General features: G+C 33.8%; 2 protein-coding genes across 10 annotated transcripts in view; one reads left to right on the forward strand and one right to left on the reverse strand.

Moving 5' to 3' along the window:
- Positions 1–302: 302 nt before the first annotated feature.
- On the reverse strand, positions 303–2,369 carry LOC129746745 (zinc transporter ZIP9-like). The gene is made up of 3 exons (XM_055740617.1): positions 2,166–2,369; positions 1,937–2,088; positions 303–1,868 (listed from the first exon to the last, which is right to left on the reverse strand). The coding sequence occupies exons 2-3, from the start codon at positions 2,030–2,032 to the stop codon at positions 1,062–1,064; spliced, it is 903 nt and encodes a 300-aa protein (XP_055596592.1). The 5' UTR covers positions 2,033–2,088; positions 2,166–2,369; the 3' UTR covers positions 303–1,061.
- Positions 2,370–7,805: 5,436 nt separating this feature from the next.
- Positions 7,806–16,815, forward strand: part of LOC129746740 (ankyrin-3-like) — a 308,202-nt gene continuing 299,192 nt past the window's right edge. For all 9 annotated transcript variants that reach the window (XR_008737362.1, XR_008737363.1, XM_055740602.1 and 6 more), the window contains exon 1: positions 7,806–9,260. Coding sequence is in view for 7 of the 9 variants with exons in the window: in XM_055740602.1 (XP_055596577.1) it covers positions 9,117–9,260 (144 nt within the window). In the remaining 2 variants the exon portion in view is untranslated. The remainder of the gene's footprint in view (positions 9,261–16,815) is intronic.

A 16,815-nucleotide genomic window follows, 5' to 3' on the forward strand; every position in this document is an offset into this window, starting at 1 on the left:
TTGGATCTTTCAGTCAATTCAATGAAACACACGCAGTTTAAATTTATGTTTTAGTTTATTTCCTTCAAATGATAACTTGTTTATGACAACATATTTAACAATCAGTCGATAAAAGAAAATGTGGAGGTTCGTTTCCACCTTTAAAAATGTGTTGATGAAACCAATTTCATTTTAATTCTAAAACATGAGTCAAATTTCAAATTTATAAAATAAAGTTATTTATCCAATATACATGATCCTTTTTGTGTGTCATGTTTTTATCAATTTCAGCCAGCTTCATCTGAAAAAACAACGGTTCTTGGTTTTGATTAGTTACATTAATTTATTTTTATCCAAAAACTGTGTGCAACCCCGTAACACACTTTCCCGGAGTGGCAAGTGTGCACTAGACAACAAATATCTAAAGGAATGGCTAATCCCCATTCGTCTTCTTCTGTTTTCTCAGCTTAACCGTAGCACAAAACTCATCTCTAACATTTAATAGCTCACAACGCACGCTTAACACTTTCGAACGGCCTTTCGCGCAAATCTCCCGCACACCTTCGCTCTCTCTCATTATTGATAAGCTATATTTAAAAGAACAAAAAAAAAACGAATCTTGATCCTACAACTATGAGTCGCTGCGATCTCGTGGTGCCGTACTGTCAGTCAAACTTCCCTTGGCTAGCTTCAGCAGGGATGCAATTGCGTTCCGGCTCGTTATTGTTTGGAATAGTTTGTATCGTTATCTCTTGCTGTTTCAATATAGATACAGCACGGGTTTGCTTTCTATTTTTTTTGTTGTTCTAAGTAGACGAGGACACACGTTATAAAAACCTCTGCTGATAAATCCGGTTCCGTTTAAAAGCATGGTAATTAAATTGGGTAGATGATTACTTTGCTATAGAACCTAGAATGTTATAATATTTTGTATTTTTTTTAATACGATTGGCAAGCAAATCGTTTCTTGGGTTTCCTTCTGGTGGTTCAATATTTATCCGTTAATCTCGACCAGTTTCAACCGGGTTCAGAAATTTGGCAATAGTCGGTATGATTCTGATGCTGAATTTCGATGATTCAAACTAATGATGATGGCCAATGGTGAGGAAAAGTGGCGCAAGGGCACCTAATACAAGCAGACATAGCTCTGTGTTTTTCAAGCTGCTTCCGCCGTGAGAAACCATTGGTTTGGCTTGTTGCTCAAGAAGGTTGTAGTCATGATGACCTCGATGCCCCACATGACCCGCGTTACTGTGAGTTAGTTCCGGTAAGACGTGTACCGTGGCCACGTAAAGGAATGTTCCAGCTGAGAAAAGCATCGCAATACCGGTAGCATTTAGGGATTCTAAGGTTTCTTTCTGTTCACTGCCAATTCCAAAGTACGTTAGCAAGGTCAAAAGTGGTGCCGAGAGGGAAAATATGAGCAGATGCTTCCTGATCCTTTGCCTTTCAATTCCTTCGTGCAAAAGGAAGCTAACTAAACCAAACGCTGCTGGAGCTTTGTGTAACATGATGGCTAAGAATACTATAATCTCTACATCGGAATGACTCGTGGTGGCTGCAGCACCAAGAGCTACACCATCGGCAGCGGCATGGACCACTAATCCAATGGTCGCCGTCAAATTTCGTTCATTGGTACCTTCCTTTCGGCGGGAAGACACCTGATCGACCAACATCATAAAAACAAATCCCAACACCAGCGATAGCCCTATCGTTGACGAATGCTCATCAGCGCTGTGTTTATGGCCAGGAGGCCCCGAAGTTTCCGACACCTTCGCTTCCAGTTTACTTTCGTCGTACAAGGAACGAATACCCTCGGGAATGATTACCGTCAGAGCTGTTCCAACTAGCAAGCCTGCTCCGAAAATAGAAACATTTTTCAATTTCTCCTAAAATTATTTAAAAAAATATGATTAAAGTTGATGAGTATAATAAAAAACAAATAAGTTTTATCTACCTCGGACAGGTTCACGACCAGTGGGATGTTTCCGGCTACGTAGGACCCGACCAACATGACTACTACCAACAGTATCAACATTACTGTCTCGTCCATTTTGCCACAAACGAGTGAAGTTTTTATGCTGATGTTTCAAAATTTGTTTCTGCAATCTTTCGAAACCAGTTACTATCAATGTTTTTTTCAACAGCCTTCACATATTGGAGATACTGCATTCAATACTACTTACCCAATTATTTCCAACTTTCCACTTGGTACACTTCCTCCTAGATTGCTTTAGGGGGACCCGTAATAAGGATTGTTTTTTCTATCCAAAACCACTCACTTTCCTCAGACGACGACGTGTCCAAGTAGATTCCCTAGTACGGTCCAAAATGTTTTGCCAAACACTACACCACTCTCCAAAATGCGTTCTGCCTGCTCACAGCACAACAGCTCTTCCAAAAATCGAAACAGTAAAAACACCCCACCTGCCAACCACCCATCGATGGCAAACTACCCGACGATCAGCGATTTGGCTGAAGGCGAGAGCGGGAGAGACGCCGCGCGTCAACATTTTGTGCATGAGAGCGACGCGCCCGGAGAAAAGTAAACATCAGTTCACGCGTTAGAATTAGATTCATCTTCGAAAGGGCGAAAGTTTTGAATCGAAATCATTTATTACAAATTACAATTGCATAGAAAAAAAGCTGTTACTCCACTTTTTACTTTTACTTTTTTTTGCTTTTTTGTGTAGTTCAATCATGTTGATATATTAGACAATTTTGGTAAATCGACTTTTAAGAATTTTCTTTGGGAAACTCGTTTGTCCAGAAATAGTTCAAAAATTGAAATGATAGCAAATTTTTTTAAATTAAAATCTATAATCTGTATTAATTTTAAATTAGTCGTAGTTCGGTCTATTAAGTATTTTTTGCCATTTTTTATTGTTTCATGATTTTCATATGCATGTGTTATTTGACATTATTTCATTTCATGTAATTTTATTCAATATCTTAATTTACTAATGTTACCATTTTGTCATTTTTGTATAATTTTGGTTGTTTGTTTGTTTTTTGTTGTTTTTATATCATTTTGATTTTTCACTTTTTTATTATTTGTTTTTTTTTTGCAATTTTTTTTTCAGAAATAACGAAGTTGGCCATTAACTTGTCATTATGTCGTTATTTTGTGATTTTTTTTTTTCATTCAACAGTTTTCTCTTTGTGTCATATTAGAAAAAAAAAGTTTTTTTCTTCTTTCATATTTGTCACTATTGTTATTGGTTATATTTTTATCTTCAGTGTATAGTGTATTTTTTTACTTTTTATCTCTTTTTTTTATAATTTTTGCCATTTCTAGGATTTTTGTTGTTTTTATCTTTTGTGTAATATTTTTTGTTCTTTTCCTTTCTATCTTTTTGTTTTTTTTCTATTTTGTGTTTATTTTATTTTTTGTAACTCTTGTCAGCTTTGTAATTTTTATCCTTTTTTTCATCTCTTTAAATTTTTCTATTTCGTAGTTTAAGTCATATATATTTGATTTTCCTCATTTATAGCATACATATAAATGTAAGTTGTACATTAGACCGCTACAAGCTTTGTATAAAAATTTGATTTATACTTTTTTACACCTCTCATAATTTTTTTGGTCATTTTCGATGTCACAAATAGCAATACAAATTTTGGAAGCAATTCACTGCCACTAACGGCAAGTCTGTCCCATATGCAAAAAAAAAACGAACCGAGAAAAACGGCTTCAAAGATTTTTATAAACTTTCATGGATTTCTCGGTTGAAACTTTACCTTTTCTATTCCTTCCTTCACAGATATGAGAAATTGTTGTAGAATTTCGTCCAATGTTTTTTGCTTTGGAAGTTGTTAATGCAGAGGAGAAAATAATAATGGGACAGCCTTGCGAGTATATTTCGCATGCGTATTAAATGTACCCGCAAAGCTGTCCCTTTTTTGGGTTTTCTTTTGTCAGTTGATTCTCTCTATCTGCGCTGCATTATTAACTTTACAGGTTGTTTACTGATGAAAATAAGTTTGAAATGATGTTTATGACATATTAAGATAAAGATAACGAAAGTTTATCGTGAGTACTGAGTAGGTCTAAAATAAAATGAATAACAACGTCCCATGAATAAAACATCCTGTACCTTCGTCTTTTGGAAAGTTTTTCGGTCGATTATCTTTTTAGAAAGACTTTAAATACCTACGAATAAAATTAATGCTGAATCAGAAACTTCTTGGCTGCAAATATTTAATGAATAAAATCAATTCAATATGACTTACGCGTGTGTTACCAGGTACGCGTATTTTGGTTCATAGATTTTGTGAAAGTCCAAGCAGGTAACAGCATGACAAAAATCTAAAAAATATGGCTTTGTAGCAGACTATTTATCATGTATTACAACGAATATTTTAATAAGCCTCATGCCAAATTAAAAAAAAAAAACAGTTTGGTGGAATTTACCCATTCGGCTAAACTAAGCTTGTAAATATTATGGAAATTGTTATTTTTGACTTTACTGTAATGTTTTATCTAGTCTAACTTTCGTAATTCAAAATATATTCAAAATATTTGTCGCACACATTGTATGAATATTAGTAAAATTAACGTAAATTAGAGGAGCAATTTTAAAGCATTCTTTAAAAATAGACATATGGGACAGGTTTGCGGGTATATTTCATATGGGACAGACATGACATGGTATTTTATCATATATGTTGAGAACAAAGTTATGAAAGTTTTCAGTCTAAATTGAGGAACTAACTGTATTTGAACGATTTTTGAGATAAACTGAAAAATGACGAAAATGCATATGGGTCATTCCATGTCAAGTGTGCACAGCGAAAAAAAAATCTTATCGAAAATTAGCCACACTTGACCGAAAGACTTTCTGAGGCCTACAAAATAAATCCTCAATTTTTGGGAATGATCCGCCCACTCCTCGTTCCAGGACCCTCCCTTCTTTTTTTCACGATTTTGAAAAATTCATCATTTTTAAAATACTATATCTCCGGACTGAAAAACCATACCAAAATGACAAAATATGCGTTGTGTAGATTTTATTAAAATCTATCAATTGATGTTATTCATTTTTTGAAATAGTGACGTTTTAAACGTCAAAACATAGCTCTAAAAATAAAACGTTATTTTTCACAAGGAAAGTATATTTTTTTCTTGAATTTTATGATTTCATTGTTTTTTGAGAAAATTTTACGTAAGAACCAACCAAAATCCCAATATAATATTTCTTGTTTTCGAGATATGAAAGATTTAAGTTGAATTGTCTAACAACTATTTACTCGCAGTACTCAGTGGTTTCACTAGAGTGCAACAATCGTCGAAATTTTTGGTCATATCTTCCATGCTTGAACAGATTATTTGTTTTCATGATTTGTTTTATAACTAAAGAAAATTTTAAATAACATTTTGAATGAAAGGAAAACAATATTTTCGGTTTATGAAATATTTTTATTTGATATATAACTATTTTGTTTCTCCTTTTTTTCGTTCCAACACTGCAAGTTAAATCATTTTTAGATTGTTTTTTCTTTTTGCATACATTGAATATTTTAAATTCCGTGTAGCTTGAAAACGTTTTCACTGCAATTTTTCAGCATCTAAAGGGATTGCGGCGTGAAACGAACGAATTCCTTTGATTGCGACAGATGCTTCAAACCTTCCAGTCAATGTTATTCTGACTCGAGAGCATTCAACATAAGCAACATTTTGCGAAACAGGACCGAATTTGTTAGAATGGTTTTTGCTGATAGACTTTAGATTATGCACTTCTGATCGCAATTTGAACAAATTCCACTCCCTTGAGGTAAAAAGTCGTGTGTTCTTGAAAAATGTATCCACTGAACATCGCTTATGAAGTTCTTTTCGAATTGAACACGTTGCAGCCATGCTCGGAAAACTGTTCCCGACTGTTTAGAAGCTTAACAATAAAAGTCACTTAGACAACTCCGTTCTAATGCAGTAACAGAAGGCAACTGGATATATCAACCGCAATCTTCGATTTCAGAAGTTGTATTCATACTACTAGCAAGTAGCAGCAAGCGAGCAGTTGCGGCAACAATTCGTTCACAATGGTCAGTGAATCAGGTAAAAAAAATTTTATTGTTCAGTGCTCCACTCGGTGTCAACAACAAAATCTGCTGTGCTTACTTTGCATAAATAAAGGCTGTGCGTCAATAGTCGGTATTGTTAGACCATTATCGCCATAATTCGTGTAAGTTTAGTAAGTAATCAACATACGAGCAGATTATCGACATTTACACATTTTCTGTGAATAAGTTTAACAGTGTTATAGAAAAATAAACCAAATCCTCACATTAATTCATCTGCAGCATTCGCTAAGGAAGCACTTGCCTAATGATTTTATACAGTGTGACAATGAATAAAATTATTATCCAATAGCAAAACGAATTGAAACAAAAAGTGTTATTTTATTTTTTAAGCATCTTACCTTTACAAATATTTGCTGCTCACCAGAAGATAACATTATTTGAATGCTGATTTTAAATTTAATTCGTTCAAAAAATCGTGAATGGGATTACCAAAAGTTTAAAGGCATACTGTAAGAAAATATTTGATGGGCAATAAAACTTAAATCTTTCATATCTCGAAAACAAGAAATATTATATTGGGATTTTGATTGGTTCTGACGTAAAATTTTCTCAAAAAAACAATGAAATCATAAAATTCAAGAAAAAAATATACTTTCCTTGCGAAAAATGACGTTTTATTTTTAGAGCTATGTTTTGACGTTTAAACGTCACTATTTAAAAAAATGAATAACATCAATTGATAGATTTTAATAAAATCTACACAACGCATATTTTGTCATTTTGGTATGATTTTTCAGTCCGGAGATGTAGTATTTTAAAAATGATGAATTTTTCAAAATCGTGAAAAAAAGAAGGGAGGGTCCAGGAACGAGGGGTGGGCGGATCATTCCCAAAAATTGAGGATTTATTTTGTAGGCCTTAAAAAATCTTTCGGTCAAGTTAAGCGAATTTTCGATAAGATTTTTTTTTTCGCTGTGCACACTTGACATGGAATGACCCATATGGAACAGTCTTGCGAATAGCGGCAGTTTACGTCATTATTGTAATTTCTATCGGTTTTGTTATTTTTGATCAATTTTGTCATGTTTATGTCTTCTGTCTCTGTAGTCTTCTTTTTAATTATTTGTGTGTGTTATTTGTATATTTTTGTAATTTTTGTGTCCATGATTTATGGTATTTAAAATCAATTTCGACATAGTATTAAATTTTTTTTTTCAAAACACCTTTTCTCACGCTAAATAATTTATTTTATTTTAATTTTTTCTCATTCTTCAGCTAATTTAGCTCGCAGCCAAATGATTTAATTAAATAAACAGATCATTCCTACGTCTACCCTGAAGTCGACATCCAAGAACTTTGGCAAACCCCTCGCAAAATTGTTCTGTTCATTTTCATTAAGGCGTCCGTCTGTCACGTTACTCATTGAATTCATTCGCCAGCGTCGAGACGCCATCGCATCATCAGGAACAGGGTTGCCAATTAAAGCAATCGAAAGATTCCTTTTTTTGAATAAGAACTAAAGGGAATCTTTCGATTGCTTTTATTCAGCCACATTTTCACTTTTAAACTTCAGCACTGGTACTTAATGCAGTTCCTTACTACCCATTTTTCATCATATTTGCAAAAATCAGACAAAATCAGGCACATTTTCAAAAATCAGGGAAATTCAATGGCTTATCAGGTTTTCAGGCTGAGCCTCGAAAAATCAGCCAAAACCTGAAAAATGTGGCACATTGGCATCTCTGATCAGGAAAGTTTCGGTTCCAGAGAGACGGACGGCATCGGCTTCCTTCAGTCTTCGGAGAGAGCTTGCTTGCGTCGGTTGGGCAACGTTTTGTTTACGTTCTTGCTAGCTAGCCAGCTAGAGGTTCACCACCCACAACACAACGGTTTAACTGTGTAAGCTAGAGTGAGAGAGGTGGAAAAAATTGGTGTAAAGGAGTGCTAAATTATTAGTGGATTGTTGAAGGTGCAAAATCGGTGCTGCTAAGGTGAAAATTGGCAATTCTTCCCCGGTACGGTGCAACCAACGCGACTACAGGAGATTCAGGCGTCTGGTTCAAAGAAGCAGGAATTCGTGCAGCACACGGGAGTCATCTGCAGTGAAGCGTAAAACGCAATATAGGTTTGGTTCCTCTTCTGCTAAAGGTACACTACGGAGTTGGAAGTCCAATTGGAAAAAAGGGCACAGCAAGGGACACTTCGATGGCTGATGAGATAATCGATCCCAGTACAATTCGGATGGGTTGATTCTGCAGTGAGACTGCAGCAGAATTCATTGAAAAAATTGAAAATCTATTTCTCATAAAACCTTTCGCTAGAAAGTGTTCTGACTAACGGGAATATAATTCGACCTGCACGGTAGCTATTTAATTTTAAATCAAGCGATTTAGACGCTTAGTAGGAGTGAGCATTTCTTTTTGTATGATTCTGTTTTTCATTGTCTAACGCAGACGAAATATTTTAGCCCGACAGTGAAAAATTGGGCGTATAAGTCAGAGAATTTCGGTGAGGTATAGAGGAAGCACCGGGAAAGCAACCGGGAACGGAACGGAAGTGGGCCAGGTGTGTGGTAAGCGACGAGTGCGGCAAGGTTGAAAGTGATCCGAGCGGAAGAAGAGGGCGAGTGTGCGGTGAAATAAACCACCCGCAAGAAACATCCAAAAAGTGAACCATTTGGAAGAAGCCAAACCAACAAAATCGTAAAAGCAAAAAAGAAAAGAAAAGAAAATCATATAAATTTAAGTGTGTGTGCTGCGTCTTGGTCAGTGGGTGTCCTCTGGGAAAACGTTAAAAAGTTCAATCTGCAAGATTTAATTCCTCAAAACAAAGGGGAAAAAGAAAACGAGCGTTTTGCCTCAACCCCATCTCGAGAGTGAGTGTGATTTGATTTGCCAAAAGAGCAAATTCAGCGGTGAAACCTTCTTCGGTAAAAGAATGATCGATTGTGGGGCTTGATTGTTTGAGGAAAAATCGATATTCCGGTGGAGCAAATAATATAGGGTGTGAGTGCGAGCGAGTTGCAAAACCGCGAATAAGTTTAAGCACAAGAAATCAGTTTCAATATATTCAGAATCAAGATAAGTTTTGTCAAAAAGCTACAACACAACTGAACCATGGCTCTGGAGGAAACCCAGAACGGGACGGCTGTCCAGCCGAAGGATGCCTCCCAGAAGCAGCAACTGCAGCCATCCTCGTCCAGCGAAAAGCTGAACCTGGTGGCCAATGGGACCGAAAAATCTAGGAGCAATAACAAACAGGTAAGTCCAGTTTAAAAATCTCTATTTGAAAGTATGTTTTAAAATTTATCATGAATCATTGCTCTATGTTAACACAGATTTTATGCTAGAAAAAATGTTTATTAAAAAAGTAGTCCTTATAATGTTTAAAATTCAATAGCCAATACTCGACATTATTGAAAAAAAAAAATGCTTCATAAAAAGCGTTGACAACAACCCACGTACCATTATCCTAAAGATGAAAAAAAAATCTTATCTGCTCATTACAGTAACTCGATAAGAAACGACAGCTTCCGTGTATGAAGAATAATCAGCAGATCGAAGTTCAATTCAATTATTGAATTTAAAGTCTTGCCCAGATTTCAAAATAATTTGGCAATATTAATCTATGCTCACCTGTCCATTATACAAATTTTATATCGTTATCAGCGCGAAGCTTATCAATTCTTCTCTCATATAATTCATTCAAACATTATCTTTGGAACTTCTTATTGTTTTCCAATCTACGTTTTGAGTTTTTGAAGCTTTTAACAATGTCAACAGATTTTGGCCACATCAATAATTTACCAAACAAATATTTTTCTGCTTTAAAAAATCAGCTCATTATTCTTTTTTTTTTCAAAATGAATTCAAAACACCATTCAAACTCATCTTAACACACCCACACCCTAAAACCCATTGGGGAAATTCAGTTGCTAAAATTGACACACAAAATAAGTAAATGTTTACGTAATCATCCCCCCGTCCCGCGCATCATCGTAGAACGCAGACAGAACGAATGTCATTCTTTAGGAGCAAACATGACATCCGCCAAATGGAACGACAACAACAACAATAACAACCAAACTCGGGGAGTATATAAGAAAACAAAAACCGGTTCCAGTCATAGGTACTGGACAAGGTGATTTCCTCCGAAACCCGATGGATGATGTGCGAATAATTTTGTGTGTTGTTGATTTTTGTGTTTTGTTTTATTTTATCATTGATTTTTATTGCATAAATTTCTTTTTTCGGCAATAATTTTCATAAGTAAAATCCCAAAAAACAAATAAAAAAATTAAATCTGAGAGAAAATTTAAGAGACTTTTGTCGTGAAGATGATTTTTTTCGGTAGTGAGAATGGCTCAAATTTGGATATCTCATAATATGATTTTTGAACACGATTCAGATTTGAAATTAAAATAACAATAAGAGATCCTTCGAGCAACTTTTACTGAAACTTAGTTAGGAAGTTCTCTTTAAAACGTTTGAAACGAAAATCGAAATTAATTAAACTTGCATGGCAAATAAAGTCCATTTCAAATACCTCAAAAACCTGAGAAGACACAATTCAATTGACATCACTGCTGATGCCTAGCAAGGTATTGCTTAAAAATTAGTCAAGTAATACCTCGCTAGGCACCAGCAGTGATGTCAGATGAATTGGTTGTATTTCAATGCCAATAGACATACCCGTATTCAACACCTAATAACTTTTTTGCCTAATAAGATACGTTATTCAGCGGCAAGTTTCCTTCAATGAATTTATAAAATGGCACAAAACCCATCAGCAGGCTCGGTTCCAGAGAAGAAACAAAGATTTTGTGGATTTTTTCTGAACAAAATATTTAATTGCCGCCAACCGCGGTCTAGAGGATAGCGTTTAAGTCTTCTAAGCCAGAGGTCATGAGATCAAGTCTCGGTCATTGCATACATAGTACTATTCTGTGGGCTGGTGGATTTAGCATTTGTAAGGTGCTAGCTATCCTTGAAAGATGCTTTAGTGTTAAGTAGGATTTCGATCTCTTCAAAGAAACATGAAGTTTCACTGAGATCCTATATGTATGTATTCGTTTTTAATTTTTCCATACAAACATAAAAGTTCAAATTTAATCATATAAAGTGACTTTTTTCTGATAAACAGAATCGATCCGATTTTCATCGAAGAATCGTCCTTCATTCCGGTCAATACATGGACACTCAAGTTGATTTACATAGGTTCAATATTGAAGATTTCGTGTTACCTTAAAAAATTCTGCTTCTATTCCAGCCTGTAATAAACTCCTAGTGAAACCACTTAAAACTCCTAGAGCCCATGCGGCTACGGCAGTTGATTGAAGTTCAGAGGTTTTATGCCCAAGTTCAAAACAAATTTTCGTTTATCTTTTTGGAAAAATTTGGCAACTCGCCTTTTGTTTTGCATTTTCTGACAGCTTGTTATTTCAAGTTTAGGTATATGCACAAAAACTAAGAACGACACATGAGCCCATAGATGAGCTAGAAACATTTCCGTGAGACGAAAAAAATTGTAATATTTTTTAAGTTATAGGAGATTTCATCCCTAATTCAAGGAGCACCAAAATCAAGCAAAAGCGAAAGATAAAAGGTCCATTGACTATTTTGGCCATGTTTGTTCCCATTTCGGAGTTTCACAGGAAATTGATTTCTAAAACCATTCTCCTACTTAAGACCATCACACGAACTCGAAAAAATGATTAATTCTACTGTTACGATTCTAAATAAATCAGAATCCAAGTTTCAAATTAATGCGTTTTCCGGAAGACATTAATAAATTATTCAAAATGATATTCCTTTTTCTGAATTAGAAATTTGCATGAAAATAAATTTGAACCGATCCTATTTGCAAATTTTAAATAAATATTTTCGACACACCGAAAAACGCATACGAATTAAAATTTCGGCTAAAACCAGAATTATAAACTTTTGAACATAAGAAAATTCATTCAAAACACAGTGTAGGATTCAATTTAATTTGTCAGAGATTAATGCATTTTCAAATTCTTCCTGTTATCAAAGGAAAAGGCTCAAAATAGTTCATTTTTGAAGTTCACAAAAATAACTTTATAAATTTATAATACAACATGTTCAATTTATCATTGAAATTATTGGTAGGAAAAATTTAGTTTCTAAAATAATCAATAAAAAAAACTGATCAAAATCAAAATAAGAAATTTCAAGTTTTGTTGTTAATATTGAAATTACTAAGCAAATACTGATTTCGTTAACATTGCGCATTAAAATTAAGCTTTAATGTTGTTACTGCGGATCATTTTTTATCTTTTCATTGATTAGTAAAAAAATAAGTTCGATTGAAAAAAAGATTACTTTAAATAAAGTGAAACGTTTTGAAATTTTTAACCGCAGGTTTTTAGTAAAAAATTTCAAGCTCGCAATATGTTTTCGCCATCTATTAAAGTAAGTATTGAATCCTGAGAAGCACAAAATAAAGATTTTCTCAAATTTTAATTTAGATTTTTTTTTGTTTCGATTATAGTCGTTTTACCATCTTTATGGCATTCGCGACTTTATCAACGTTACAGTTGGCGGATCGTTATTGAAAAACTATCCGGTACAACTGTGTCCGATATTTACTCTTGGGCTCGAACTCGCGGACATCGGCTCAGGAGACAATAGACTTGCCAACTGAGCTATATCACAAGCCCTTTAATTTAGATTGATAGGCTTTTAAGACGATTAAGTTTTCATAATAAAAATTCAGAATGGAAAAACATAAAAAACTCATATACAAAAATTTAAAAAAATTATTTCAGTATAAAATTCAGTAAATTTGTTTGGAAATTATACAAAATATGAAGATGGATAAGATAAGTATTTTAACATTTAGAAGGGAAGGAAACAGCATTTTTGGTGCCTATGTTTTAATGATTGATTTGATAAACTTTTTGGTCCTGAACTCGAATCTTTTGTCAGACTTGGGTCTATCACCTTCAGTTTTGATGATATATAAGTTTATAAGTTTTAAGAATGAATCAGACTTGAGTGAAATCAACAATAACCGAATAACTAACAAACCTACATAAAAACATTATTCTGAATTTGCTTATCATCCACCATTAAATCAAACAATAAGGCTGGAACAAATATCAATTTCTTCTTTTGTCACCCCCCCCCTTCGAAATTTCCAAAAACCTGAAGGGGGAAATAAATAAAGTTTGAAGTATTTAATGTAAATTTCGAAAAAAAGTTCAAGAATCCAAAAGATCACAAGACGAAAAAACAAATTTTGGAAGATGGAAGATATTTCACCTTTGGTATTCTTGATTTCATTGAATTTTTCGATAAAAAATTACTTGTTTTTTAGTTTTTGTGCAATGATGTTGTATGCAACTTGGTTGCGTACAAGCTTTCGTGAAATTAATTCCAATTTATTTGTTTTTCACATTATTTTTTATTGTCCCCCCCTCGCGATGTTCCAACTCCGAGTGGCAAAAGAAGGATTTGAAATTTGTTCCGGCCTAATATGTTGCCTAGATATTCTTATTCCGGAGGTCAATGATTAAATTCTACATTTCTTAGAATTTTGAAAAGATATTAAAAATTACAAATATTTATGACATTAATAAAGAAAGTTAAACAGAGCTGGTAATGGTGATTGTTAACGACTGATATTTCTAGCGTAACATTTCAAAAGGGCGAAACTGCCAAATGTAAACAAATCGAGTTAACGGTCATTCCGGATGCACGCGGTTGCACTTTACGTATCAAACGCGGTTTCATCTTAAAATTACTTAAAACTTTCAAAAAATTGATAACATTCAATTTGGCGAAACTTCCTGTTGATGCATTTTCGTTGGAACGTGAAGTTACGCCTATTCAAAATGGAGTGAATTTTTCTATTCGTGTAGAGCCAAAAGGCGTAACTGAGTTGACCGTGTGTGACTAAACGGCCTAATTAGTTTTTGCGTGTAGGATGAATGGGCGTAACTTCAAAACCAAAACAAAAACGGCCGATCAATTGGGCGAAACTTGCAGGCGTAACTGAAATCGAAAATAATAATAGGGCGAAACTCGAAAATTTCTGAAATTACGCGAAAAAAGTTAAAATTCTTGATAACCATCGAACAATAAGTGAATATAATGCACATTTTTTGATTTTGTTGAACAAAAAGTGGTCGATTTTATAAATAGGATTTGAATAGGTGTTCCGAATTTTCAAACGCGTTTTTCTCGTTTCGAGCTAACTGCTAGTTTCGCCCTTTTTAAATGTTACGCTAGATTTAACGAAAATGCCAGCTAGATAGCAATCATAATCATTTCTTGAACCCAAAGCATGCCATCATAACATGTGGTTTATCAGTCTAGAGCGTTTTCGTTGATAGCTTTGACCCATACGCAATCACATTCTGAACTGTAATGACGGAGTCAGTTGCTGAGATTTAGCGAGTAAACGTATGTCAACGTGCTACTCAGTTTGTGATTGATATTTTATAGTCATTAATTATCACAGAAAATGGGTACTGTGATATTAGTAAAACTCGGGTTTACATTCATGCACACGTGACTGTGCGTTAAAATAGAATAGGAAATAAAAAGGCGGGAAAATTCTTGCTCTCTGAAACATGCTGCAGTTGTTTTATGGGCTATCTAGTTAGCAGCTAGACTATATTACAATAATATGGAGATTTCGCTGTTGCCAGGTTAGATGAGAAATAACAACCTATAAATATCAACAACCGGCATGGAAGCGAAATTTTAGCAGGCTATCATCTCAATGGTAACCAATGATATTGAATATTTACTATGCTAGCTTTCATTGAGAATAAAACTCGGAGGATTATCAGCCTGCTGATGATCGCTGACTGTGGCTCGATGCATAGTTGGAGTTTTGGAAAGTGATAATGATTGGAAAAAAAACAGTAGCCATCTTTAACTCTGTCAATTTTTCTCAGCTCTGGTTAAAAAAAAAATCATTTAAGAAATTTTATGAAAACTGCCCAACGATTTGACTTTTACTTTGAAAAACATCTAAAATTCAACTTAGTTTAGAACTTTTTTGGAAATTCGTTAAAATTTCCTTTTCTACAAATTTTACAAAAAAAATTCTATAGAATTTATCACAAAAGTCAAAATTACTAGCGGTCTTCGGGAATATTGTTCATCGATTTGAGACTTAATTTTCAAATTTTTTTTCAGTGTTGTAAAAAAAAGAGCAGACATGATTTACAACCTATTTTCAATAATTATTTAAAAAACAAAAGCTGATTGAAAAAACAAACTAATTGCATATTTGAATTCAAAGCACCCAATTTAATCAGAATTAGCGGAAACATGTGAATTTTGTGGCTTTCACCACATCGAATCTAAATGTTATAGCCTTAAATATCAAGCATTTACCACAGGAAATATGAAAAAGTTTTTTATAAGGCAGTAAAAAGGAAATTAACTCCAAATTAGGATTTGCTTCGAAAAATGCCTTTTTTCTCTAGCACAAAATAAAATTGGGTTTCTAAAGAATTTCATATAAGCATAAAATTTGTAATTTGGGTAGGGATGAATAATCCCAGAGGATGAATATCCCTTACAAAAGATAAAGAAATGTAATGACTTAAACGATATATTTTTTAATGTAAAGGATACTAGGTTTTGAGTGTTTTTTTTTGCCAATTCTGTTGAGTATCGTGAGTAGTAAACACATGGTTACTTACCAGCATGTTGATGTGTTAAATTAGTATTTGATGAATGAATTTTGAAGTTAAAATAATTGGTTTGAAATTCTGAACATGTTTATTTACATTACTTCAGAAAAATTCATTCTAAAGACGAGTTAGGGTATTTGAGTGTCAAGAATTTTCAATACAAAAAAATTGCAATTCGAAATTTATGTATAATTAAAAAAAGTTTCCATTTGTGAACATCTTATAGTGTCGTAAAATGAAATCTCTAAGGCCTAGAGTGATATCGGACAAAGTTTCCAAGCCATTTTTCTGACCTGTTTTTAACACTTATTTTTAATGCCTTTTGGGATCAAGTAGTTTTACGTTACTACGGTAAATCCATTTCCTAAATATTTGGAGGTGGGGGTGGAGTTTGAGGGGTTTACACCCCCTATTCATATTTTCCAAGCAAAATTAAACCCCCTCGCACGGCCTTGTTACCCTATAGTAATTGTATACTTAAAGGCGTAATTTTCTAATTTTTAGATAAAAACAGTTTTTTAGTCTTTTTTATCAGATACTTACTTACTGGGTATATATTAGTCAGGACATATATTAGGCCGGAAAAAATAATAATTTCTTCTTTTGTCACCCCCCCTCTCGAAATTTCCGGAAATAAATAAAGTTTTGAGTATTTTATGGAAATTTTCAAAAAAATATCCAAAAAAATATCTGAAAGATTACAAGAGCAAAAAACAAATTGTAGAAGATAGGAGTTTTATCACCTTTTGTATGATTGATTTAATTTAATTTTTCGACAAAAAATTACTTTGGTTTGGTGCAATGATATAGGGTGCAATTTTATTGCATCCAAGCTTTCATACAATTAAATCCACTCCCCCCCCCCCTCCGTCCCCCTCTTGCGAAGTAACATACATTTTGAAAAACTTTTCTTAAAACATATTGCTTTGAAAATATGGCATTATAAAGTTCATATTAAACTGTAACGATTTATAAATGGAATCAGTATTTTTATATTATTTTTTTCATGTGGGAAACAATTTAGAATGATAAAAAAAATATCTGCATTCTGTTGAATTTTTCAAACAAAGTTCAGAAACTCATGTTCAGATAATTTTTAGTAAACAAAACCCCCCTCCGTCAAAGAAAAGGGGCCTCCA

This window comes from Uranotaenia lowii, chromosome 2 (genome assembly GCF_029784155.1).
Source record: "Uranotaenia lowii strain MFRU-FL chromosome 2, ASM2978415v1, whole genome shotgun sequence".
NCBI lineage: Eukaryota > Metazoa > Arthropoda > Insecta > Diptera > Culicidae > Uranotaenia > Uranotaenia lowii.

Coding starts and splice junctions, on each gene's coding strand:
- LOC129746745 (XM_055740617.1), bottom strand. CDS start 2,032: ATGGACGAGACAGTAATGTTGATACTGTTGGTAGTAGTCATGTTGGTC. Junction 1,869..1,936: donor TGGTCGTGAACCTGTCCGAG/GTAGATAAAACT, acceptor AAATAATTTTAG/GAGAAATTGAAAAATGTTTC.